Genomic DNA, 12087 nt, shown 5'->3' on the forward strand with positions numbered 1-12087 from the left:
ATTCTCATCTCACGAGGAAGATAGGAGAAGGAATGGGGAAATATCTCCACTGACCAGTAGCAGTTGGAAGAGTTAAAACGCCTTCTTGAGCAAAATGGCCTTTTGCTGCTGGTAGAGAAAGTGGATCGAGATGGAGTAGCGTCGAAGCCCGGTAAAAGGAGGAAGACGAAAAGGGATGGTTGGGGTTGGAGGCGGGAGCGATGGCAAGTAGAGGATGGATGGACGCGGGCAAGGGACACAGATAATTTTCTATAATCATATTTAGTAACATGCATTTGTGCACTCATATAGTTGTGTGTTATTGTGCTCCTTCTAATCACATATATTTTTCCTTTAGGTCAAGTGCTTGAAGATTGTGAGTGCTTATGGCATATCGAAATGTTTTCAGATGCAAGAATTCGTAATGACTGAATATATATACGTATGGTATATCGGAATGTTTTCATATGCTAGAATTCATAATGTGTATATGTCTAACTCTATTTGCATCGGTGTGCTTTCATTTATAAAGTATTAATTGCTAGATTTGTAAATTTTTTTATTCGGCTATATATGGTACGTTTGTAAAGAAATTTTATGATGTATCACGTTTGGATTCAAAAGGGATGCAAGTCTGCAATGAAATACGACGAGTACACATACGATAAATAGCAAGAGCATTTCCAAAATACCAAAAGTCCGGAACTTCATTCGACCCCATGTATTAGTTTATATTAGATTAGAGTGGATTGCCATGATATTAATAAATAAATTTATTTTTTAGTATTTATTTGATGAGATTCAATTATTTCTAAATATAATTGTTCTTTAAACACGTGCATGTGGCACGTGCATCCCTACTAGTATAAATGACGCGCGTGACAAAAAGACTACCACCATCGTTCGAGACTACACCCTGTAATATTCCTTAATATGTACAGCTGCAACATCGCATTCAGGATAGGAAAGAGCGAGTCGCACTTGGCAGCAACCGTTCATGTACAACATTCACTGGAGTGCCTATTTCTGGTGACAAGTGCGAAACCGCACCATTTTGTGGGGTTCAGTTTCCTGAGGACAGCCGTTTGTGGAATTGTCCTTCCATCTCATGCCTGCATCTTATGCTTGGCGCGGTCCGTGAGGTTGTAACATGATTGCAACAGATAATGGCACATTGGCACCTGGGGGAGGAAGAAAGCGTTGGGTTTAGTGTTCATTCAAAAGTAGCAAAAGATTCCACCTCATATCATACACATTGTTCCATTGCATCAACTAAAAATGCAGGGCATGACAGGTTGCTAGTTCCCTCCAATTTACCTTTTTCTAACTCAGCTATTTTGATGATCACGTTGGATTATTTAGAGTTCAGGTAAAACAAGTACCTTAGCAGCGTAAAAAAAAAACTAGGCAAGATGTTATTCCCAACCAACCAAACTCTGCACATAATAACAATCTTGAAAGGAAATGAGAACAATATTCATCCGACATACCATCAAGAGGCTTCGCAGTTGGCATCATTATCCTGTTTTCTTGTGTGTGTTCTCACCTTTCTGGATAACTCCTTAACTGATGCTTCATCTGCAAATGTCAGGGGTGTTTCTTCAACAAATGGATCTCTCTCATAAAATAGTTTAATAGGCCTCCTTCCGATGCCATCTGTTGGAGGTTCCTCAGGTATGTCATGATACAAATGTCTTAGAATGAAAAGAGCAGTATCATGATCTCGCCAATAGTTACTACAGGTAAGGTAACAACTCCAAGGTCAGTGAAAATCTGAAACTAGATTTAAACAGGTAATGACAATATAATCAGTCAACACGAAAGGTTTTTTAACTCACGTATGAGCTCCCAGAGCAGATAGATATGGATGTTGAAATGTTTTCTCCTGCAAGAACATTATTAAGACTCCGAGATTAAAAAAAATCATTGAATCTAAAACATACAAGAACGGCAAAGCCAAAAACGGTAGTGAGGAGAAAGTGGATGATGTTGCCAAAGGAGTTCACTGCACTCTGCACATGTGAAGGTGCCAGCCAGTTACAAATAATGTGTAAATACTGTGCAGTGCTCTGACATGGTGTTAACAGAATTTCGGAGTTGCACACCCCTTTGTATGATCAAACCTCAACCAGGGTTATCAAACTACAGTTCAATAATTAGTCATTATTTTCTTAAATGAGTAATTAGTAATTCTGGTGGTGCAACCCAGGTCTTCACAGAAGGACTGTGAAGTCGGGATTGTAAGATGGTGTGTGACTGTGTACCAGTTGCCCAATGTGCTGTAATACACAAATATAAACGAATATAAAGTAGAAATTTTATCACCTGAAGCACATGGTCAATTCGACCATCCGGTGCATCTGTTAACCTTTCCATCATCATGGAACCATATGATCTGTCTTTCTCATTGGCAGTCTCACCATCCTCTATATGAATAGCAATTATCATTTTGTCAGAACTGTTTTATTTGCAATTTTAAATGTATGAAAGATAAAGAAACATGAATACCTTCTGTTTCCTTTCTGCTCAATGCTAGCATAGCAGCTACTGCTTTGACCTATAGAAGGCAAAGAAATCGAAGAGTTGAAAGCGCATACATTCACTAAGGCTATAATAAGAGCTTCATTGCTAGATCATTCATAACACATACTACTTAATAGATCAAAACCCACCAAGGTTCACATCACTGTTTGTTAAAAGCACACACCAAATTCACAAAACCCTTGCAGAGCAGACCTTACCTTTAATGACTTCAATTGACGGGCAATGGCTTGGGAATGTGCAGCAATATCTTCTGTGAACTCCTACATGGTATATCAACCCAAAAAAGGTAATCAAGATACAAAGTCCTGTCAAGTAAAAAACACATTCTCTGCTAGGAACAGGCAGTTAAATTGATGAATAACCCACCTGCACTCCAACATGTATTCTCTTTCCACCTCTATGGTAGGGTACAATGACAGGGCGCTTCTTTAGATAATCTTCGCATACAAGTGGTTCAACTCTGTATAAAAGCCCACCTAGATTCATATGACATATTCCTCACTACGCAACAGATAAGTACACTGTCTTCCAGTGCAATAAAGAACTGTATCTAAGTGCGACAAAGGCTATCCACATCTTTTCATATCAGGTTGCCATTATTTAATTCCATTGCGGTATTGTATATTTTATGAACTCGCCAAACGTGACATAAGAAAAAACTAGTGTTAGAAAGCTACCGACCTGTATGCTACAGGATCAAAAGGATGAAAAATATTGAACATCTGCCGGCAGCATGGCATCTCTTCGATTATGTTCTCATCCTGCCAATAATCTTGCCCCCTGCCTTTAGAACAAGGTATAAAATTCAGATACAAGTCATGGAATGATAGGAGACAGCAAATCATAGAGCAACTGGCAACAATGGAAGCAGTTGCCAGCTTCCAGGGAGAATTGTCAGTATCTGTATACAGAAAGAAATGCTAAAAGTAACTTGAAACATGTGCCACTATGAGGATGGCGGGGATGAAAGAACTAGGGGATCTGTTGCAGTGAGGAGTATGAGCGGTAGTCCAAAAAACCAAGGGCACGAATATAGTAGAAAAACTAACCCAAGCCATGGAATCAGCCTGTCATCGGACCGTTTTTTTTTTCTATCTGGACATCATCCTTGATAATACATAGGAACAGCAGCCTAATTTATCCTCTTCAAAAGTCGCCTGTAATCGGACCCTTTTTACTATCTATTAATACAACAACACGCAGTTCTCCTGCGTGTATAGAAAAAAATGTGCCACTACATGGCCATCATCCTTGATAATACATAGGAACAGCAGCCCAATTTATCTTTTTCAAAAGTCTTAAGATTTTTACATATACAAATTACAAAAGCAACTTTAGAAAAGTTTGATGGCCATTGAGTACGTTTAATGAATTGTCAAGTGAAGTTTATTATTCTTGCAAAAAGTTTTCAGCAACTTCACATGTCTTTGTTAGGGCTATCATGCAATGAAGCATACATAATTTTCTTCTAGTTACTCATGGATAAATCATTATTGAGCAGGTAGTTCAAAAGTTGATGTAAATTTATCTAAACCAAAAAAGGACCCAAAAAGAAAAAACATCAACACTAATGGAAAGCAAGCAAAAAATACACAAAGGGTTGATTGCTGTTCCAACAATAACCACTTATAAACAGGACTATCATCAGTCAAAGGTTCCATATTGGCTTTCCAATATAAGCAGAGATTTTCTCCTTCAAAAAAAAAAAGTCAAAGGTTCCATACCAATGCCAATACGGACATTACGCAGGGAAAGGAAGACACCCAAGGGAGATCCAACAGCAAAGAATGTGTCAACCTGAATATCCAAAAATAATGCAACGATGACATAAAATTCAAGTGAATGAAACAATGATAAAATACTGAAAATAACTCAGGCTATATTACCTTAAAGTTTAGTTTAGTGTATCTGATTTGTGGTGAGTAGGACTGATTCGTACCTCCTTGAACCGTGAAAAGTTTGCCAGAGTTGATAGTAAGATTGGCACTTTTACCTATCACAAATACATATTAAAATCTGAATAACAAACACATTACAAACCTCATAAGAGAAGACTTGAACCAAAAGCAACTACTTACCTTCATGATACTCAACACCACTGATGCTTTCAGCCACTAGATGATTCTGTTGTTCAAGTTGTTCTAGCCTAGCTTTAAGACGTTTCACCTGAATAACGGAGAAGTATAGCCATCAATTTGTTATGTAGCTTAACTAGCACTATTGCTAGGCTTCAAGCTAACACTGTTAATTTTGGGCTTCGCAGTGAGGTGTTGAATATCTGAGCAAGTAAATGTAAATCTTACATATTACTATAATAAATTTATTTCAATATTAATTAAATATATTTGTGTATGATTCCTTTCAAGGCAATAAACAATTGGTGAGCCTTCTTATGAAGTTGAAGATTCAAAAATAATAACCACATTATAAATTAGCTGAATTCTGTTTAGTCAGACCTCTTCTTCTAGTGAAAATATCAATTTATCTTTGTCAAGGACCTCTTCATTGACTTCCTCAGCAGACCTTGACATGCTAGATCCTTCAGCATCTTTTGAGCTAACAGCTGAAGTAGTCCCTTCCTCAGCATGTATTGTCTGATGATTCTCAATTGTATTTTCTTCTTCATTTTGTTCAGTGTCAACTGCACCAGGTGACACAACTGTGTCATCGTTGTTTGGTGAATTCTCAATCACACATGACGGGGGTGCACCATCCATATGTGAAGCATCAGTTCTGGTGTTATCTTCATCAACGACACCATTTACACTATCAGCACAAGAATGCCTTAGAGTAGCAATATCGTGATCCTTTGTGGCTGAATCATGTACAGCAACTTCATTGGCTGATTTTGCTCCTTGACTTCTATCAGATGTCCATTCCATGTTCAGATAGTCTGTTGGAAAAGGGGCCCAAAGGGTTTCTTGATGGCAAAGTATATCATAAGACAAAACACTTCCTAACGAGTGGCCATACAATGAAACCTGCAAGAAAAAGGGCAAGTCAAAATGTTTCTCGTTTAATTATCGACACAATTGCAATCATCAAGAAAATTGTGAACAAGTCATGGAGTGCAAACCTTTCCACTGTAACCAGGATTTCTCTTCAGAAATTTCATGTACAGCTTGTTCAACTGGTTCGAGACCTGTAATATGTTCAAGTTACTAATTTATTGTAAGGAGTTCAACAATGCTTTCAATCATTTAGCTAATACAAAAATATAACATGAATATTCAAGTTTTCTAATATACACAAAAGGAGGATATCTGGAGCAGTAAGATGGAGAGTCAAAAGACATAGTATCAGTACCATCACTCATCAACAGTTGCTTGGACTAATCAGATTTGGTTCAAAGCCACCAAAGAAAATCAAGGTTTCACAAAAACAAACAGACCAAAACACAGAAAACAGAGGTTAGTGCAATGATATAGCAAATTACCGAGTCAATAATATGTTGACAGTAGATAGGACTCATGTAATACAGAACATCATGAACCGTGGCACCTAACGCAACTCGAAGTCCTTTAACTCCATCCAAAGTGAGTTTCTCAACAGTATGTTCACCACTAAGCTTCAAACCCTTCCTCCACTGACATAATAAGCACCAGTATTAGACATGGAAGTTGCAACAATGGAGATTTAACCATACGACATATCATGGTTGCATAAAAACAATTCTGTGATCTGTCATCTTATCAATATATACAAGCAACAACTCAGCAACTGTTATTAAGTGTGTATGTGCTCAAAGGTAATATTCTGTAGGCATTTTTTTGTCAGAATATATAACAAAGTTCATAATAATTAACAATTGGCTACATGTTAATCCAGGATGTCTGAATCCAGAATTCTTTAGTGGTAAGCTAATTGCATTGCTTGTGTTGTGTTGTGTTGTGTTGTGTTGTGCTGTGTTGTGTTGTGTTGTGTTGTGTTGTGTTGTGTTGTGTTGTGTTGTGTTGTGTTGTGTTGTGTTGCGAGGGAGGGATTTGTCCATGTGGTGTCTTCGGTACCTATTTATTCTTGTTATTAAAAGAAATAATGCACAGCCCTCCTCTTATTCGAGGGGGAAAGAAAGATCTCAGCAGGATGTATCATTTATGGGAAATTTTGAATTCTTACCTGACAGGGAATAAATAGAACTCTCTGGGTGCTTCTTTGATAAGAAGTTAAGTATCTTTCAGCTAGATTAGCAGTTACTCGACGGAAATCAACAACATCATCAACAAGATTAGCTTTCTCCAGTCTCTGACCAATGCCATGAACCATGAATACAAGATGACCAACTGGAACCTAAGAAGAAGCAATTGCAGAATGTATTATCACTTCAAAGTTTTTTGCTGAACAAGAAACCTTGTAAAATTCAAGTGCATAATTTCAACACAATGAACTTCTGATTATCCAATAATCTAGCAACCTTTTGGTGTAAGATGACAGTGCTAAGCATTCAGACGACAGAAAAGGTGCTCCATTGAACTATATATTGCTCCAGTGAACTATATAGTTTTGCGCATACAGTCATTTGCCATCAGGCCAATCGAAATGCAAAATGTCCAAGGTGATGTCTAAGAGATGAGAGAGTGCATAAATAATTAAACATCTGATGTCTAGTGTCCATACTCCATACATTATGTCTATGGTACTTTTCATGGCCAAAAGACAAATGAGTTAACGAATTATGAGGATGCTACCTTCCACCAATGCTTGTTTTGTGGTTTCTTGGTCTTAGATCTGAGCCAAGCTTGTTCTTTCATGGAGACACTAGCTTCTTCTCTCTCCTCTTTTAATTGTTCACATCAGATTTTATCCTAGGAGGTCACCTAATTAATGCCTAACACATTGCCATGTTGGAGCATTGGGACTGCCCTCATGTTTTTTTAGTACAAAAAGTTACATCATACCACCTAGTTGTATATTTAACAAAAAAAAATGTTGCAAACGGCCTACCAATAAGGGAATTAGGTTAACTAGAGAAAATAGTAGGGAAAAAATATTCTAAAGTACTTTTCCCTGTAACAATAATGTATATCTAAATCATTTGCCTGTGGGGAACATATATTCACAGTTCTCTTCAGTCTCACTTCCAAATTCAGACTACCGATATCGAGAAAGAAAAGGTCACTGCATCTGAAACAGTAAATACCTGAGAGCAGTAATCATCCATTTCCTCTTCCTTTTGCTGACGCAACTCGTCCTGGCAAAAAAATCAGACGGCAGTTATGTACTAAAAGAATTGATCAGGCAATTGTCCACATTCCAGATTCATAACCAATAGTAGGAGCGCACTTCAAAATTTTAAGGCAAAAAATAGAGAACAAAATCGTTGTTCCACGATAGTCCATTTGTTTTTCTATGATCAAAACAGTAACATGGTAGGTTACCTGTGAAGGCTTTGCAGGTTCAGGAAGACAAAATCCACGCCTTAATTTGATTGTGTTGCTACCAAGCTTAGGACCTGTATCAAAGACAAGCCAAGCTTCCCAAGTATCATCCTCTCCAGTAAAAAGAGCATGCAAATCCTGCACAAATCATATCTTAGGCTTGACCACAAATTACCAATCTTTATTTTGCTGACAAAGCTTTATCAGCATTACATACCGGTGTACTTCCTTGGAGATCAACCCGTGCTGCAAATAGGCCTGAAGGTTGAAATTTGCGACGATGCCAGACCTAGTTTTGACAACAACAGGGTGTTCAGCTATTTTCTGAGCTAAAAATTAGAGAAGGGAGTATGAGTATGTCAAAACTAACAGAGCAAGATGACTAGAGTGAAAGGCTTATGCACAGTGCACATCACATCACAACTTATGTAGTTGTATCATTTGCCATCAGGCATCAGCCCATCACAATCACGAAGCCCATGATTCAGAGCTAAGTTCCCAGCCCATTGAATTAATATAACTATTTGATAACTAAGTTTAGTTATCCTTTGTAGCACAAATATAATATCCAAAGATTCCTTAAATAGTTAAAAATTCAGCTCCCAGCCCATTGAATTGATTTACACCCTGTTTGGATGTAGATATTGTAGTCTAGAATTTGGAATTGGTATTGGTACACTTGAATTCCAGCTGTTTGGATGGGTTCGGAATTGGCAGCCGGAATCTCGACCCAATACCAAACGGCATTCATTATACACCCGCACACCCTTCCGCAATGTCGAGCAGTCCTGCTCTGTATGGGCGGAAATGGCCTCCCTCCCTCCTGCGCCGCCCTCTCTCTCCACGTCGGTCCGATCCCCTTCCACCCTCCCTCTCCTCTCGTGCAACGGCTGCCTCACATCACGCGCTGTCCCCTTCCTCCCTCCTTCCCTTCCCCGATGACAGTCCTTCCCATCCATGAGCGGCGGTGGCGCAGGTCCGGCCCCAAACGATGGTGGCGGAGGAGGTTTGCCGGGCAGGGCTCGTGCGACGGAGGAGGCGGAGGAGGAGGTTCGGGATGGGGCTTGTGCGGCAGCGGCGCAGGTCTGGCCCCCCTCGCAGCAGCGCAAGTGGTGGCGGCGGCAGCCAACAGCAATGGTTGGCATCTCTCTGTTCTTCCTTGGCACTGGCGCCCCCTTCTTCCTGCAAGCCAGTACCCCGATCTCCTCTTTTTGGCTACACAAGTTTCAATTCCATCCTTTTGTCTTCCAAACAGAAATTGAAATTGGATTGCTTCCTAAGATTCCAAAAGCTAATTTCAGGTAATCCAAACAACAGAATTGGAATTGTGGTTCATTTCAATACCATGATTGATTTGGTATTGAACCCAAATCAATGCCACACCCTCCAATATCGACATCCAAACGGAGCCTTAAAGTATTTGGATCTGGTCAGGCAAGCTTAGCTATCATTCCTAACGCAAATGACTTTTCAAAATTCCTTAGCAGTTATGGTAAATTGCAGTCCAGAAAATATTTATTATGGTAAATTGCAGTCCAGAAAATATTTACGGATAGTCTTGGCAAAATATTACTGAACAACATCCCACAAAATACCTGGCAATTATATGCTAACTCCAGTTGTTCAGCAACATCCTCACGCAAGGGAAGCCAATCAAGACCACCTTTGCGAGCAAACCAGTGGCCTCTCAAGACACGCCTGTTTTCCCCATTCCAGTACACAGGGAAGCAATGGCGCCTCATCAAATCAACCTGCAGGACAGCAGGCTGTTATGACAGTAACACATTCACTAAATAGCATACTGGGAGTAGTCAGTAACAATGGGTAGAATACAAATAGGAGCCAAAGTTTTACTTCTTAATGATCTATATGTGATTCGTATTGGTAATGATTGAACATACCAGAAAAGAGAGCACAAACCTCATATAGTCCACCTTTCACAGGAACCCCAACCCGCTCTTCCTCCATCTTATAAAGATATTCAGAATCATCACTTTCAACCAAGGATCCTCTTGGCCCTTCACTGCATTCGGCATATTCCCTCCACCAGTACGCAAGAAGCTCCTCCTCCCTCTACAAACAGTAGCCGATAAGATGAACTTCAACTCTTGATTGCGAATGGAAAATATAGCTCCCCTTATATTGTACATAAGACGAAAAAGAAGAGCAAAACAAGTTTAAACTCAAATGTGCAAGCATAGACTACTATAGATAAAATAGCAAATGTAAAACTAAGAAATATGGATCGATTGTTTGAAGATGCTAACTAATTCTCAGATGGATGCATTTCAATAATTGTAGCAATAATACTAATGTTGGAGTGGTTTTTAAGTAAGAATAAGAATTCATGCATCTGCATCTCCGTTAGGACACTAACCTCCAAGAAAGACGCCTCCAGTGCTAGAGAGTCCCTCTCGCTGAACCGGAAATAGTCTCCTTTCCCGACTATCTCTGTCCTTGGTACCGAAGAAGAGAGCACTGCATCAACGATAAATCACATGAAATCTTCAAGTGTTGAACAAGGGATACTTTTACCTCAAGCATTGATAATAAGGTGATAGTTCACGAGACCCATGAACTAGTACGACAATAGCATGTGTGCTGAACCGTGCAGATATGTCGTGCTACTGTTCAATTATAATGACCCTAAAGTAGATACAGGTCGCTGGAACTTGAATGACCCCGATTTGCCACCTTTTAAGTTTCCAGTTCCTATGTCAGCCATGAGCCCAAATCAGTAACTAGTTTGCGTGACATCCCGAAAACTAAACCCCAAGTAACGCTAGTGAGAGAGTTCGCATGAGCCATGGATGAGGTGCTCCGACGCAGATGATTAAGGCGGGGGGGGGGGGGGCACAGATCAACTGTTGGAGCACCACAGGAAACCAAAACGCCCTAGTCAAACACACGCGGGTGGATGCGGTGGAAGCCGGAAGGGAGGGAAGGGGACGGGGCGGCGCACCTTTGCCGGGGAGGGGGAGCTTGCAGAAGTACCAGCGGACCTCCTGGCCGTCGGAGGGGCTCTTGGTGCGCGCGAGGTACTTGTGGCGCGCGGCGCAGTGCTTGATCGCGTCCTCCAGCCGCCGGATGTTGGACTCAGTGTTCCGCAGCGAGTCCGGCGACGCGCCCTCCGCCTCTCCGGCGGGGGGCCCCGCGCGGCTCGCAGACGTCGACGCGCCCGAGGACGACGCGTCGTCCCCCGGGCCGCCGCCCTGAGCCCAGCTCTCGTCCGGCCCCGCCATGCGCGTAGCCCCCGGGGGATCGCCGGCGACGAGGGAAAATGAGGCGGAGAGCGAGTAGGAGACGGGAAAGAAGAGGGCGGTGGGGACGGCGCGAGGTGGGCCCCAAAGAAGGGTTGGGAAAGGAGCGGCCGCGAGGCGAATCAGAAGAGCCCGGCCCAACCGCAACGTCCGGCCGGCCTGGGTGGAATCAGGTCCGGCCGGTTGGAGCAGTAGTGCCGAATCTCTTCTATGCAGCCAGTTTGTAAAAAATTCGTCGAATTTAAAAGGTGTGTCCAAAGTTCAAACCACCGACAAGATTCTTGGATCTATGATCAATTTTCGCTCTGATGACGAAACGTCGACCCGTCACTAAGTCCTTTGTTCGGTTTGAGTAGCCCACGATTCAATTTTATCACACACTGGAGCTGCCTGTTTATAGTAGCTCCATGCTTTAGGAATACCATAGATGGCCATCGAATGGGACAAGTATCAACTATAGGATTATGATGACTTTGTAAAGATGTTGATATTATGGTTTATAGCTGTTTTGTGGTGACTGATTATTTCATTGTATACTTATAGCTTTTTGAAATTTCATTCTATACTCATAGTGAAAAAGGTGCAACAAGCCGGTCAATTAGATTTTTCGATGGATTCATAACACGTAAGAGGAGCACTGCACAACCCAAAAAACCACAAGCAAAAAATACAAACACATTATCTCGAGTGTAGAAAACGTAAGAATAAATAAGATGGAACGTCAAACTCGAAGTGGTGTATGGCTGCATTAAATTATATCAATTTTTTAGTTTCATATGTTCCTTAACAATTTTTTAGTTTCATATGTTCCTAGAGAACGTAATAGGATTGCACAGTGTTTGGTTGTAGATGTCCACATAATGACACTCTCCGCTGGGAGGGCATTTCATGGAGCTTGAGGACCCGGTGCTCACCGAGTCGGTTAGCTC

At 40.9% G+C, this 12087-nt stretch overlaps 1 protein-coding gene across 1 annotated transcript; it reads right to left on the reverse strand.

Moving 5' to 3' along the window:
- Positions 1 to 751: 751 nt before the first annotated feature.
- On the reverse strand, positions 752 to 11197 carry LOC120677688 (phospholipase SGR2-like). The gene is made up of 22 exons (XM_039958860.1): positions 10861 to 11197; positions 10276 to 10376; positions 9819 to 9971; positions 9494 to 9649; positions 8116 to 8187; positions 7899 to 8036; positions 7661 to 7711; positions 6640 to 6810; positions 5960 to 6109; positions 5600 to 5665; positions 4980 to 5504; positions 4602 to 4689; positions 4410 to 4516; positions 4248 to 4320; positions 3205 to 3307; positions 2890 to 2983; positions 2721 to 2783; positions 2488 to 2536; positions 2305 to 2405; positions 1818 to 1864; positions 1470 to 1715; positions 752 to 1160 (listed from the first exon to the last, which is right to left on the reverse strand). The coding sequence occupies exons 1-21, from the start codon at positions 11138 to 11140 to the stop codon at positions 1472 to 1474; spliced, it is 2832 nt and encodes a 943-aa protein (XP_039814794.1). The 5' UTR covers positions 11141 to 11197; the 3' UTR covers positions 752 to 1160; positions 1470 to 1471.
- Between the last annotated feature and the right edge of the window lie 890 nt (positions 11198 to 12087).

The sequence above is a fragment of the Panicum virgatum genome, chromosome 6N, assembly GCF_016808335.1.
Source record: "Panicum virgatum strain AP13 chromosome 6N, P.virgatum_v5, whole genome shotgun sequence".
In the NCBI taxonomy this organism is placed as follows: Eukaryota; Viridiplantae; Streptophyta; class Magnoliopsida; order Poales; family Poaceae; genus Panicum; species Panicum virgatum.

Excerpts from the sequence above, each read along its gene's own strand:
- LOC120677688 (XM_039958860.1), bottom strand. The coding sequence starts at position 11,140 with ATGGCGGGGCCGGACGAGAGCTGGGCTCAGGGCGGCGGCCCGGGGGAC. Across the intron at positions 8,188-9,493 it reads AGTTAGCATATAATTGCCAG|GTCTGGCATCGTCGCAAATT; the intron begins GTATTTTGTGGG and ends TGTCAAAACTAG. Across the intron at positions 6,811-7,660 it reads TGGATGATTACTGCTCTCAG|GTTCCAGTTGGTCATCTTGT; the intron begins GTATTTACTGTT and ends GCTTCTTCTTAG.